The 13315-nt window shown below is 46.3% G+C and overlaps 1 protein-coding gene across 2 annotated transcripts in view; it reads right to left on the bottom strand.

The window, feature by feature from the left end:
- Nucleotides 1-1866: 1866 nt before the first annotated feature.
- The window catches only part of MDGA1 (MAM domain containing glycosylphosphatidylinositol anchor 1), a 309099-nt gene continuing 297650 nt past the window's right edge, over nt 1867-13315 (bottom strand). For both annotated transcript variants that reach the window (XM_083175431.1, XM_083175432.1), the window contains 3 exons: nt 11667-11797; nt 6542-6650; nt 1867-3138 (listed from right to left, as the gene is read on the bottom strand). In XM_083175431.1, coding sequence (XP_083031557.1) covers nt 3047-3138; nt 6542-6650; nt 11667-11797 — 332 coding nt within the window. In that variant the 3' untranslated portion in view covers nt 1867-3046. The remainder of the gene's footprint in view (nt 3139-6541; nt 6651-11666; nt 11798-13315) is intronic.

Below are 13315 nucleotides of genomic sequence, written 5' to 3'. Positions count from 1 at the left end.
ACAGGGTGCGAGCACCGAAGGCGGACAGACTGTTCACCGGGTACACACACCCAGGACAGCGGGCGGGGGCGGAGGGTGGCCCAATTAGCATATGGGAACTCCCAGCGTTTCATGGGCTAATGAGGCCATGACGCGGGTGCGGCGGGCGAGCAGCTGATATCACCGGATGACAGCTGCCCGCCCATTTCCTTCCCAGCATGCACGCATATGTCAATTTGCTCAGAGCAACATTACATATGCGTACACCTTCAACATCTTTCGATGGTCGGCGACCATCGAAAGATGTGGGTGGATCCCCCTGGCCTGCGAATGGATGGATCCCCCTGGCCTGCGAATGGATGTTACTTGCGCTTGTGAATGGATGGCGGCAGCCAACCATATGTAAGGCGGGGTTCGGTGCACTCGCAAGGCTGCGAATTCGCAGCTTCGCGAATCAACCAGAATAGCCCCCTATGGCTGAAAATGAAAACTTGTCTATTTTATTTTTTAAACTGGAGGCTTGTAAGAAAAATGTTGATGTGCTAAAGACAAAATTATTCTTAATTGCCGCATTTCAACCATAAGGCAGGAGGAAAACAACCAACGATCACACGCAAGTCATTTCCCAACGGGAGTTATGAATAAAAAATGTGTTTACTAATAAAATATTTATGTGGCTAGTAAAGGGTGCTTGTTATCGCAAACACATCCCTACTATACCCTTTATATACACACACTGAGCGATAGATTAAATGTTATCGATGATTTGGGCCCTTCTGAGCGATATTGAGCTTGCTTAGTGTGTATGCTTCATATCTTTAACGGTGCGCACTCCCATGGGTCGTTAATGATGTCCTCCGTGAATGATATGGTTAACGATAGTGTTCAGTGTGTATGCACAATATTGTTCGTTCGGGAGTTCAAGAGAAATTGTTGACCATATCGTTCGTATACGATATCATCTAGTCCAGGGGTGGCCAAACCAACAGTTCCTGTGTCTCAGGCCACCTGTGGATCTATAGTAGGAATGAATGCAGCAGATTTGACAATGTGACAGTTAGTAATGACTACAGCTGTGCACCAGCTAGGTGATCTGGGGAATGTGACAGTTAGTAATGACTACAGCTGTGCACCAGCTAGGTGGTCTGGGAAATGTGACAGTTAGTAATGACTACAGCTGTACACCAACTAGGTGATCTGGGAAATGTGACAGTTAGTAATTACTACATCTGTGCACCAGCTAGGTGATCTGGGAAATGTGACAGTTAGTAATTACTACAGCTATGCACCAACTAGGTGGTCTGGGAAATGTGACAGTTAGTAATGACTACAGCTGTACACCAACTAGGTGATCTGGGAAATGTGACAGTTAGTAATGACTACAGCTGTGCACCAGCTAGGTGGTATGGGAAATGTGACAGTTAGTAATGACTACAGCTGTGCACCAGCTAGGTGGTATGGGAAATGTGACAGTTAGTAATGACTACAGCTGTGCACCAGCTAGGTGGTCTGGGAAATGTGACAGTTAGTAATGATTACACATGTGCACCAGCTAGGTGATCTGGGAAATGTGACAGTTAGTAATAACTACAGCTGTATTCCAGCTACATGATTTTGAAAACGAGGACCGTTGGTAGATCTCGAGGAATGGTTTGGCCAGTCCTTATCTAGTGTGTACTTGTGAGCCCAAATTGTTTAAAATAGGTTTGTTGTGCAACTAAATTCAACGGCTCTTTGGTTACCATGTATTCTTCCCCACCAAATGCAGTCGTAGGCTATGACAATTTCCTAGCCACCCATTCTCTCACTTTTACGAGCCCTCATAGATGATTTCACTCCACGCGTTCATCCGTCCTCGTCCAAAGACCCTACACAGCATAGACACCATTAGAAAAGGATACCACTTTATTTAAAACTTTCAGATTTGGTAACAATTTCCTAAATGTCATCCTAATGATCAGATGACCTCTGTAATAACCCCTGCGGAAGTCTATGAGTCATGAAGTATGAATGGCGCCAACACATCTGGAGAAAACAGAATGCGGCATGGCGGTATACACACCCGCGTAGCGAGCTGAGATTAGGGCACTTTCATTGATAATGATATGACGATATATATTTATGTCTCAAAATAGATAAAGGATCAGTAAATATGAGGTTGATCTCAGGCAGCTGTGATACATCTCCCTCTACGATAAATACCTAAAGCGCTGCCCTGTTTGCAGTCTCCAGTCATTGGTTGTTCTGACTAGTGAGGTATTGGGTGCAAATGCTTTGGGCCCATGGGATGGATGTCAGTTTTATGTGGCGACTGGGAAGACCTAGGAATGAAACGAGGCAGCTCTACCTGGGATAATGGATTACAGTTCTCTACCTCCATTAAGGTCTACAATCGTTCTCCATGGAGAACAAGTCTGTGCATGTTCTCTTGATGAGGAAGTTGGCCAACAGTGGAGACTTCGATGGATAGGACAGATGACTACATAAAGATGTATATATGATCATGGAGGAACATGCAACTGGCTTGAGCATACATGAGCGAATATGGTACTGAGCAGCACGCAACGGATCTACTTAGAAAATCGGGGTACAGCAGCTGGGACATCTTCTACAAGGCTTCTGCTCCTGGGCAGAGTAGCGTTCCCCCAGTCATGTCCTCCACGGTTTCATTAGAAATTTGTGCTTATGTTTTCATTAGTTAATGTTCGTTTTATTTTCTCCACGTTTCCTATGTGGACCATAAGTCTTCAATTCTCCCCAAGAAAATTGGTTGCGTCTCATCCGTACGTCCCCTCTGCTTCCTTTCTCGTCTTGCCTTTGCCGTCTCTTTCCTATTGTTTATAATGCCTTCCCCCAGTGTCTCTCTCTCTCTCCTTATTTGTATTGTAGATGCAATGGTCTCCTCAGAGGGATCCCACAGTATCTTGTCGGGTCCTTCAAGCAGCCATGCCTGACGGTCTTTGGTAACATCTGGACACTTTGGTGTGCCGGTGAAGTAGGACTGAGGAGGAAAGGGCGCAAGAAGGTAGGGGAGGCCTCATTCAGAACCCAGCGGGGGAGCTTGGTATCATCTCAGGAGCACGAAGAGGAAGAAAGGTATAAGCCAAAATTGAGATCCTGAGAGGAGGGCAGAGGAGGTACTGCCGGGAGCTGCCACCGCTGCCAGTCAAACAGACAAGAAGAAAGGAAATTAGACACAGTAGATACATTTTTGGGATGCAATTCAGAGTAAATACTCCATTAAACCTTACATTTTTCTATTATTATCTGCTGATTACAAATAAATGTCTTCACTAGTAGTGGCCCAGGGTAGTGCTGAAGTTATGGGCTCCACCTCTAAATATACAGTATCTCTCATGCTTGGTAACTCGCCAAATCCTTCTAAAAGGACAGATGCTCTTCAGATCGGTTTTGAGTGGTGTGGGCTGGAATGGCGCCTTTGGGCTTTCAACTCTTTGCTTCTCTGTTTTTTGATACTGTGATTAATAAGGGGTTTTGCACATCCTAATTAGGTACATTCTTCTTGTGTCTCATATTTATGTCTCAACTTGCTTATGTCTTATATAGTTGGATTCTATCTTTGTATGATAAGACTATTATTCATGGTTAGATGCCTGCTGGATCAGGAATTGGCTGATGTGTCCCCATACCTCTTTGCCGCCGTTGCACCAAACCTCAAGGTCCCCAGAGACTCTGATAGCGCTGGCAGCCTTATTTGCCCAAAATGTGGCTCAGTCACAACGTGATGTAACGGATTCAGTATTGAATCCCGGCGGTCGGGATCCAGGCGTTCAGAATCCCGACGCCGGAATCCCGACAGCCGAAATGCCGACAAGGGGGGGACGTGGATCGCCCCCCCTTGCGGGCTCGCTGCGCTCGCCACGCAGCGGGCCCGGTGCCTCGCTACGCTCGGCACACTAATTTATTCTCCCTCCAGGGGTGTCGTGGACACCCCAGGAGGGAGAATGTGTCGGCATTTCGGCGGTCGGGATTCCGGCGTCGGGATTCTGAATGCCGGGATCCCGACCGCCGGGATTTTAACTGCATCCCGATGTAACTATGACGCACCAGTAGATTGTGCCGATGAGTGAAATATATGACATGTATGTCTTGTGCGACTGAGTCTCTACAGGAAGTGCTACAATGTGGCAGCCGCAGATTATTTCAAGTACAGCGTCTGTTCCGCTCCGTATACAGACTCAGTCACACACGGTATATACAGTAAGTGTCACAAATGGCATTAGGTCGACATCTGAAATAGGTCAATATACCTAAGGTATGCAAGGTTGACACAAACATGAGGTCGACAATGGGCATGTCGAAAGTCAAAAGGTTGACGAGTTTTTCACTTTTTTTTGGGAGCCGACGTGCCAACCGGCAGTATTTCATGTCCTACCATCTACCAGGGCGTGGAGGGGGAATAGAATGGTGTGCCCGAAACATGCCAAGCGCAGCGAGCCATGTGCGGGGACGCGGTGCACTGATATGTCAACATTCGGGACAAAAAAAGTGAAAAACCCACATCGACCTAGCTATTGTCGACATATTCCATCCATGTCAATCTTAGGCATGTCGACCTATATCAGGTGCCACCCTAAACCATGTAGACCTTCAGTGGTTGACACAATGCATGTTGACCTTGGGCTGGTCCAACCAATGACCCATACCCGGGTTTATTACTACTGTTATGTATGTGTGTTATATGTAAATTGATAAGCTTGTTAACACGTACTAGAAACATAATAGCTGGAAGCTCATTGGTTGCTATGGGCAACTACTCCACCTGTCCTCTTTAGAAGGTTTGCTACTGTACATCTCCCTGTCAGAGTCCTTTAATGTCCTCTGAAGCAGAACCAGCCCTATAGCGTGTGTGTGTGTGTGTGTGTGTGTGTGTGTGTTACTATTCACATTGAGGGGGAGAATTATCATAGCGAGGTGAGCGATAATAACAACCAATCAGTGTAATTATTAAAATTCAGCCCGTAAACCAACAGAAGCTGATTGGTTGATCAAGCTTCGATTAAACTCCACCTTTGTGTCAAACGCCCAGAGTGCATTGCAAATTAGCACTTAGTTTGAATAAACAAAAAGGGGGGATTTTTTCCTACTGTCGATTGAATAACCCCCCAAGTCTGAATTATGCCCATAGGTTTCCTCCTTCCATGGTCAGTCGGCCTCTTTTAATGATAACTGCAGATAAATACAATGAAGTGTGAGCCCCCTTACAGGTACGGGCCCAGGGAGATATACAAATGCCTCCATTATAATGTAATGATCCCAGGAAAGAGAACGGGATACGGTCATTGGGACATCACCAAGTCGTCTGACAAGCATTAGGTCCAGAGCTCTAGGTCGACATGCAGATAGGTTGACATGACTTTAGGTCGATAAGAGTTTAGGTCAACATTACTTTAGGCCAACAGGGTCATTAGGTCGACAGTTAAAAGGTGGACATGGGTCTTATTTTACTGTCTTTTGAGCCGACATGTGCCGACAGGCGGTATTTCATGCCCTACCATCCACTAGGGCGTGGTGGGAGAATAAAATAGTGTGCTGAGCGCAGCGAGCCATGCGAGGGGATGCGGTGATACGTTTTAGTGTTTATGTTGACTGTGTCAACATAAGGATATATATATATATATTTAAAAAAACATGTCGACCTTTTCACTGTCGACCTTACCCATTTCGACCTAATGACCCTGTCGTCCTTACCCATGTCAACCTAAGGACCCTGAGGAACTTATCCATGTCAACCTAATGACCCTGTGGACCTAACCCATGTCGACTTTTAGTCATGTTGATCTTTGTGCATGTCGACCTTAAGCCATGTCGACCTAGTGGTGTCAACCTAAAACTTGTCTACCAACTTGTTGTAGACCAAATTATCCACACCCAAGAGAACAGCAGAATGTTATCCTTCATGGAGAACCGACTGTGAATAGTCTTCTGTGCGCACTCAGGGCTGGCACCACCACTAGGAAGCTTTAGCCACTGGAGGGCGGTAGTCGGGAGCAGGGTACCCCCTAGATGCAGGTGAGCGGCTAAGCGGCTTCCCCCCCCCCCCAGCAACCTCGGTGGCTGCCGCCGCATCACCCCCTCCCCCGTGGAATCACCACGCCCACCCAACGCCTCTGTGGAGCGACCCGGCACCCAGCAGGTGAGCAGTTTCCCCCCCACTACCAGCAAACCTGGCGGCCACCGCCGCATCGCTTCCAACGCCGCTGTTGAGCGACGCAGCACCCAGCAGGTGAGCGGCTTCCCCCCCACCCCCAGCAAACTCGGCGGCTGCCGCCGCATCACCCCCTCCTGCCGTGGAATCACCACGCCCACCCAACGCCGCTGTGGAGCGACCCGGCAGGTGAGCGGCTTCCCCCCCACCCCCAGCAAACTCAGTGGCTGCTGCCGCATCACCCCCTCCCCCCGTGGAATCACCACGCCCGCCCAAAGCCGCTGTGGAGTGACCCGGCAGGTGAGCGGCTTCCCCCCACCCCGCATCGCTCAGCACGCCACCGAGTCATCCTGTATTACACAAATCATGGAAAGAAAATGCCCAGCGACTCACCTTTTGTCGGCGCAATTTGTTTTTTCGGACAGTCTCCTTTCTTTATGGTGACATCATCGATGGCAACGTCCCCTTCTACATTTGGACCAATTATACATTCAAATACAACCTGAGTGAGACAGAGGATAGGGGGTCAACACTGAAACACAACTACAGGACAGCCTTTAATGACTTGTCAATTAATAGATTCAACTTGCAGCTTCTTGGATAGTGTCCACGCGATTTATCTGTTCAGAGCCGAACAGGATCAGTTCTCTAGACCCCACTTTGATTACGCGATTGCTTCGCCTACTCTACATTGGATACCAGTGAATATTTATTTTATAAGAAGTCCAAGAGGACCCTCATTTCTGCGCTTAGTGGAATATGGCCCTCTAGTATCCCCACACAATTAATCATCACCCCTGATGAAGTCATGATGACGAAACGCGTCGGTCTTTTTTGTTGATCATTATTTGAGAATATCTGAACCATTGGATGTTATCAGGCTGCAAAGAGATCTTGGAAAATAAATCCTTTTAATAAAGAAAAGTTTTAATGAAAAATGTTTCCTAAAAAATCTGTATAACCAGCTGTGTTAGCGTCACTTATAAGTGTATTTGGCTGGTGGGGGTATATTCATAGGCGCACTGTATTCTCCTTTTGCATCTTTCCCTTCTCTTCCCCACTAACAGGGGGACATATAGAGGTGCTGGCGCTACTTTTATAGGGCAGGGAAAGGGTTATTCTGTGTATACTATATATATTCATAATGACCCTTTTACTTTCATCTTCATTTATCTGCCGTAGAGTAAAAAGTGGAAATAAATGAACCTACTAATCCATTCCCTTGGAAGCCCCCACACATCAGAACAATTATCCATAATTGCAGTGAGAGAATATACTGCTAACATAAACAAGATTAGAATGGATTTACTGAAGGTCGGTGAACTTTAGAAGCATATTAATATTATTGATTACTCCGTGTGTTGAGAAAATATGTTTCTCTAATTCTCTTCTCATTATGTGCAAAAGCCAGCGGAGATTGATGTATCGGAGACTGCAGACATTTGTCTATTGGCTCACACTGGGAGCAGGGGGTAATAAAGCAGCAACGATGTATGTGCTGCACTGTAGATAGATATATGTTTCAGCTGTAATTACTGTATGTTCTGTAAAAGGTAACGTTATGCACGGATCTATTCCAATGAGCACAATGTATTTATCACAGTGCGTGCCATGTGGCTATTTGTAACACCGGGGACCATGTGGGGATTTATTACACTTAAAACCAGGCAAGAATTTCGATGATCACATTGACCTTCTATACACAACGCTACCTCCAGATCTGTGCAGGATTCATTCGTATGAAATGTGCAAACAGGACATTCACAAACATTGCAATTGAATTGTATGGTAGTGCTGTGATTGGTTGGTAGCTCCCAAACTCTGACCAATCAAAGCACTCCCATTTCTTTCAATGGCATTGTTTCATGGGGCATAATATGACTAGCTGAGTCGTGTAGTGCTTCAATAAGCAAGAATATAAAAATATTGTTTTGCATAAATTAACCCCACAGCGACTGCCCAGAGGCAGTTTGGGGAATAGCCCCAGTCCTATCGGCACAGGGCTGACTGTATGCCTGGGGTGCCAGAAAATTTTATTTTGGGGGGTCCTACTACCCTGGAGATTCCAGCCCTGAACTGACCAGACTAGAGATGATTTGCACCGTAGCAGTGCGGACCCCATTCCAAATCTCTTTCTACTGCAATGCTAACAGCCCTGCTTGGGATAAAGTCTGATGGGGGTAGTGGGGATTTCAAGGGAGGGGATGACACAATCTTGGTTCTCCATTCCTTCTACTAACGGCCTAGTCATCCAGACCTAGTACTGGCTATCATTTTGAACAAGAACTCACAGCAATAAGAGGTGGATTTATTGTGGGTTCTATACCTGCCTCTTAATAAATCTGAGATGTCTATTTAAATGGAGGGGATTGTGGCAGTTTTGAGTTTAGTAAATCCCGCTTTGCTTTAGCTTTAACCTGAAGACTGGACTCAGCAGAGGAACGACTCTGATACGTTGTCTACACTAAGGGGAGGGACATGATGATATATAAAGACATGGGGCGAGATTTAGTGAAGTGCGAATTTTTTCAAATGTGCGATTTTGCGCAAAATCGCACTATATCGCATTTTTTAGAAATCGCATTTTTGCTGTTAATTCGCAAATTTAATGAGATGCAAATTCGCGGCAAAAAGTGCGATAAAGTGAGATATGGTGCGATTTTTAGGCATGAAAATGTGCGATTTTTAGGCATGAAAATGTGCGAATTTGAGTAAATGTGCGATTTTGTGTTTAGAGAAAAAAAAATTGCGTGGGGTCCCCCCTCCTAAGCATAATCAGCCCCGGGGTCCCCCATATTTCTGAAACCAGCCCGGAATCTGGTTCCAAAATACGGGGGACAAAAAATCTGGGGGTCCCCCGTATTTTGAACCAGCACCAGGCTCCAACAGCTTGCGGTGTCATGCCACAGCCGGGGGACACTTTTTATACAAGGTCCCCCGGCCAAAACATGAGCACCGTGGCTGGTCAGCCTTGGACGGGGTACCTGGAGGAGTGGGGACCCTCCCAATAAATGGGTCCCCCCCCCAGGCTTCACCTGTCCAGGGCTGAAGCCCGGGGCTGTCACCGGCGTCCGTGGTCAGTAGACGCCGGCCTGATAGCGTTAAACTCACATACGTAATATTGCTTTATGCAGGAGAACTACAAGTGCCAGCAGACCTCCCCCACATGCTGGAACTTGGAGAACCACAAATCCCAGCATGGGGGGCATTAATAAGCCTGCTGGGACTTGTAGTCCACCTGTATAAAAGAATGTTAAAAGAAAACACACACACAGAAAAGTCTAACTTTATTTTACACACATACACACACCTCACTTTTACACCAATATACTTACCATTCCAGGAACCGGCGCTGGTCTGTCTGCTCCACAGCCGGCTCACCCCGCACTGACAGCAAGGTGAACCGGCTTTCTCCTGCACACCTAACAGCCTCTGTAGCGCTGTCCCTGCATTGCAGAGGCTGAGAGCGTCTTCGGCTTATGCGTCTACATGGAGACACATAGCTCAGCCAATCAGGGCTGAGCTATGCGTATCCATGGAGACGCATCAGCCAATCAAGCTCTCTGCAGGAGTGGGACTCCATTTTTTTAATTTTTGTTTACTTTTACACATATTTTAACACAGAACCATACACAGATCTCAATGTTCTATGCATGGTTCTGTCAAATTCGCCAGTCACAACCTGGTCTATTTTTTTGTTGATTTTTAGACTTTTTTTTGGGGCGATTTCCAAATTCGCACACCATTAAATTGGCGATTTCTATATTTTTCAATAGGAAAACATCTGAATGCGAATTGTGAAATCGCCACTTCTGAATGTGCGAATTTGCGGCAAAAAGTGTGATTTTTGCCGCAATTCGCATCCCATTAAGTTGTCGATTTATGAAAAAAGTGCGAATTCGGCCGTTTTTGCGAAAAAAAATTAGCCAAAAAAAAAATGTCACCCATGATGGGGAAAATTTGCTAAGATGCGTATTCTACTTCGCATGTGATGTTGCTATGGGCAACCAATCAGAAGCTACTTCTTATTTATTTAGCACCCTCTAGAACAGGGGTGTCAAACTCAAATTCATCGGGGGCCGCATCAGCAGTTTGGTCACCCTCAAAGGGCCGGTTGTATCTGTAGGTCCCCCTGTATAATTATAATGCCATGACACCACAGGCTGCTCCCCCTGTATAATATAAAATGAATGCCATGACACCACAGGCTGCTCCCCCTGTATAATAATAATGCCATGACACCACAGACTGCTCCCCCTGTATAATATAATAAAAGTAATGCCATGACACACAAATGATTATACAGGAGGAGCAGCCTGTGGTGTCATGGCATTATTATTATACACGGGGACACCTCAGGAAACAGCAGATATATATATATTTTTATTGTGAGTGTGATCCTCATCCTCACTTACTGTTTCCCCGTCTGTCCTGCAGCTGCTGCGGCTTCCAACTTTTCTTCACTGCTTGCTGCGGCCACACTGTCCCCGACTCCCGGTCCAGCTTCCCTGCCTGCTCCTACTTCTCTACAGACGCATGGGCGGACGGCGTCATCGTCATGACGTCCCCACCCAGTGTCTGTCACTGCCGGGCATCAGAGGGAACAGGCAGCCAGGCCCTCCTCCACGTAGCCGTGGAGGCCGGCGGCCATGTTTCTGTAGCCACATACATATGTGCCTACAGGAACATGGCCGCCGACAGTGGAGGAACAGGTAAGGCGGCCGTGGACGCAGCACTCCTGTTTTAGACACACTGCCCCTGCGTGCTATCTCCTCGCGCGGGCCACATGACGAGGTCTGGCGGGCTGGATTTGGCCCGCGGGCCTTGTGTTTGACACCCGTGCTCTAGAAGATAGTAGACAGGATCTTGGTTGCCCTTAGCAACATCACATGTGAAGTAGAATACGCATCTTAGTAAATTTCCCTCGATCTGTCAAAATATTTGCTCGCCCTAAATGGACAATCTGTGGCAGGGCATGCTGGAATATGTAGTGCTGCAAAAGTTAGAGGAATCTATAACAACGCGGGGGTCTGGGGGAGGAGAGCTGATGTGTGGGAGAAAACATCAGACTTTAAAATCTCGAGTCATCTCCATTCCTGAGCCATAAAGTCCCGAATTCCCCATAGACAGTAAGAGAGGTCGCTACGATGAATGAGAGGCTGCTTCAGACAGGATTGATTCCACATTAAACATTTCCACATTCGAAGCGTTTGCGTTTTTATTGTTTGACTATTTAAAACATCAGCCTCCTGACAGGCCAATATTAGTTATATAGATCTGCTGTGTTCTAGAGTCACAGCCCCAAATCCGCAGCAATAACACCATCGAGTATCACTATATGTTATAGTTATATGTGTTTGGATGTTTATTGTGTGTTATTACTCTGTAGCGCTCACTGGGTTTTACTGCGCATATAATTCTTGCTCTGTGCTCTCCTGATGGGAACGGGTGTTTGTACCCTAAATGTTCAGGATTTCATCATGTTTATCTGGTTATTATTCTGATCATTTATTCTTACCTGGAAGGGCCCCGATGGGGTGATTTGGACACTGGTGTGCTGCCATTTGTTACCCAAGTTCCCATTCCTTGACCACACGGTGCTGTTGGTGGTGCCAATATTCATCACCCGTAGGACCATATTTAAATAACCTGTCAAAGAAATGATTGATAGGTTTAGCTCGAGGAAAAATACCAGAACTTGGACATTCATCTAAGCGGCCTTTAAGGAGAAGAAATGACTCGATGGTCGATCACCAGTCAATACTTTATTTTTAGATGGCGGCTGTACTTCGAATTTGTCCCAAGCAGACATCGACATGCCTTTGTTAGCAGGGAACTGGCAGCGTTTTTATGGGGATGTCCATAAAAACGATGGGCCTTCCCTGCTGCCGCTCCTTGCCCCTCCCCTTACTGAGTGAATCTTCGGCGAGTGTGATACCACAGACGTTTGCAGATACGCATATTCTTGCATGGGCAGACCCCCACCATCGAAAATGTTCCCGAATTCGGACACGAACAAACAGGCCTGAATGAGCCCTTTATTTGTTTAGCGGTAGGATCGAAGGTTGTGTTATTTACATGCCAATTCCAGTTACTCTATGTGAGCCTCTCGTGATCCTCCGTAGCAACAGCTAGGTAAAGTTGTACTGAAGAAAAAGCGTGAACCCTCTCAAGAATCCTAACTTTGGGGCTGATTCAGAACCGTTCATTCGGGTCCTAATTCGGCCTCTTGTCAGGGGGGGAATGTGAAGAGTTAAATTCCACCCCCTTTGGAATTTAACCCTTCCAAGAACAGAATTAATGGTTTGTACCTACAGTAGGTTTGTGAGGGGTTTACTTGCCAGACCGATTTAAAAAATATATATATTTTGATAAAACTGACTGGCTGCTGATTGGCTGAGAGAGTTATCTCAGCCAATTAGATGGGAGGCCGCTGATTGGCTGAGAGGATTCTCTCAGCCAATAACCGGCCTGCCAGTCTTTGAAAAATATTTTTCAAATTCAGCAGCCGCCCAGCATCTGCAGCTACGTGCTCCACGCCACTTCACTGGTCCCCACCGATCATGGAAGCCTGGACACCGCTGCCCGCACCCTGGCAGCTCCTCCCGCATGCGATTTATAGCATGTAAAAATGGCACGTCAAGTGGCAGATCGCTGCTGAGCCTCCCATGGAGCTGCCGAGAAAGCTCAAGGGCAAACTGGTCCGACTTGTCCTTAGGATAAATTGTGGCTTTATTTCATTCTTTTCTTGCAAGTTTGCATCAATGTAAGTTATTATATACTATTGTAACCACAGATTTGTATTACTCAACATCCTATCGGTATCCCTAATAACTTCTCACTAATAAACTGCTTTTCTCTGGTCAAGAACATGGATTTATCTAACAAATACCGTCTTCCGTTCCTCATAGTGTGATGTCTGACATATAATCCCAGGCTGAATGAACAGTGCTCAGTAGCACATGAATGAGGCAGGATCTTGCAGAACTAGAGGATTACCGCTCAATATTTAGAAAAGAATCAGGCGATGGTTTGTGAAAGAAGCCGCAAATAAGGAAAAAGTCAGAGGATTAGTGATCATCTGTAACTAATAGCTGTAGTATAATAGGTGCTGTCACTAATATACCAGACACGGAATCATCTGTAACTAATAGCTGTAGTATAATA

This window comes from Crinia signifera, chromosome 3, assembly GCF_055691185.1.
Source record: "Crinia signifera chromosome 3, ASM5569118v1, whole genome shotgun sequence".
In the NCBI taxonomy this organism is placed as follows: domain Eukaryota; kingdom Metazoa; phylum Chordata; class Amphibia; order Anura; family Myobatrachidae; genus Crinia; species Crinia signifera.
The sequence above is the reverse complement of the archived record's forward strand: the minus strand, read 5'-3'. Positions and strand labels throughout refer to the sequence as shown.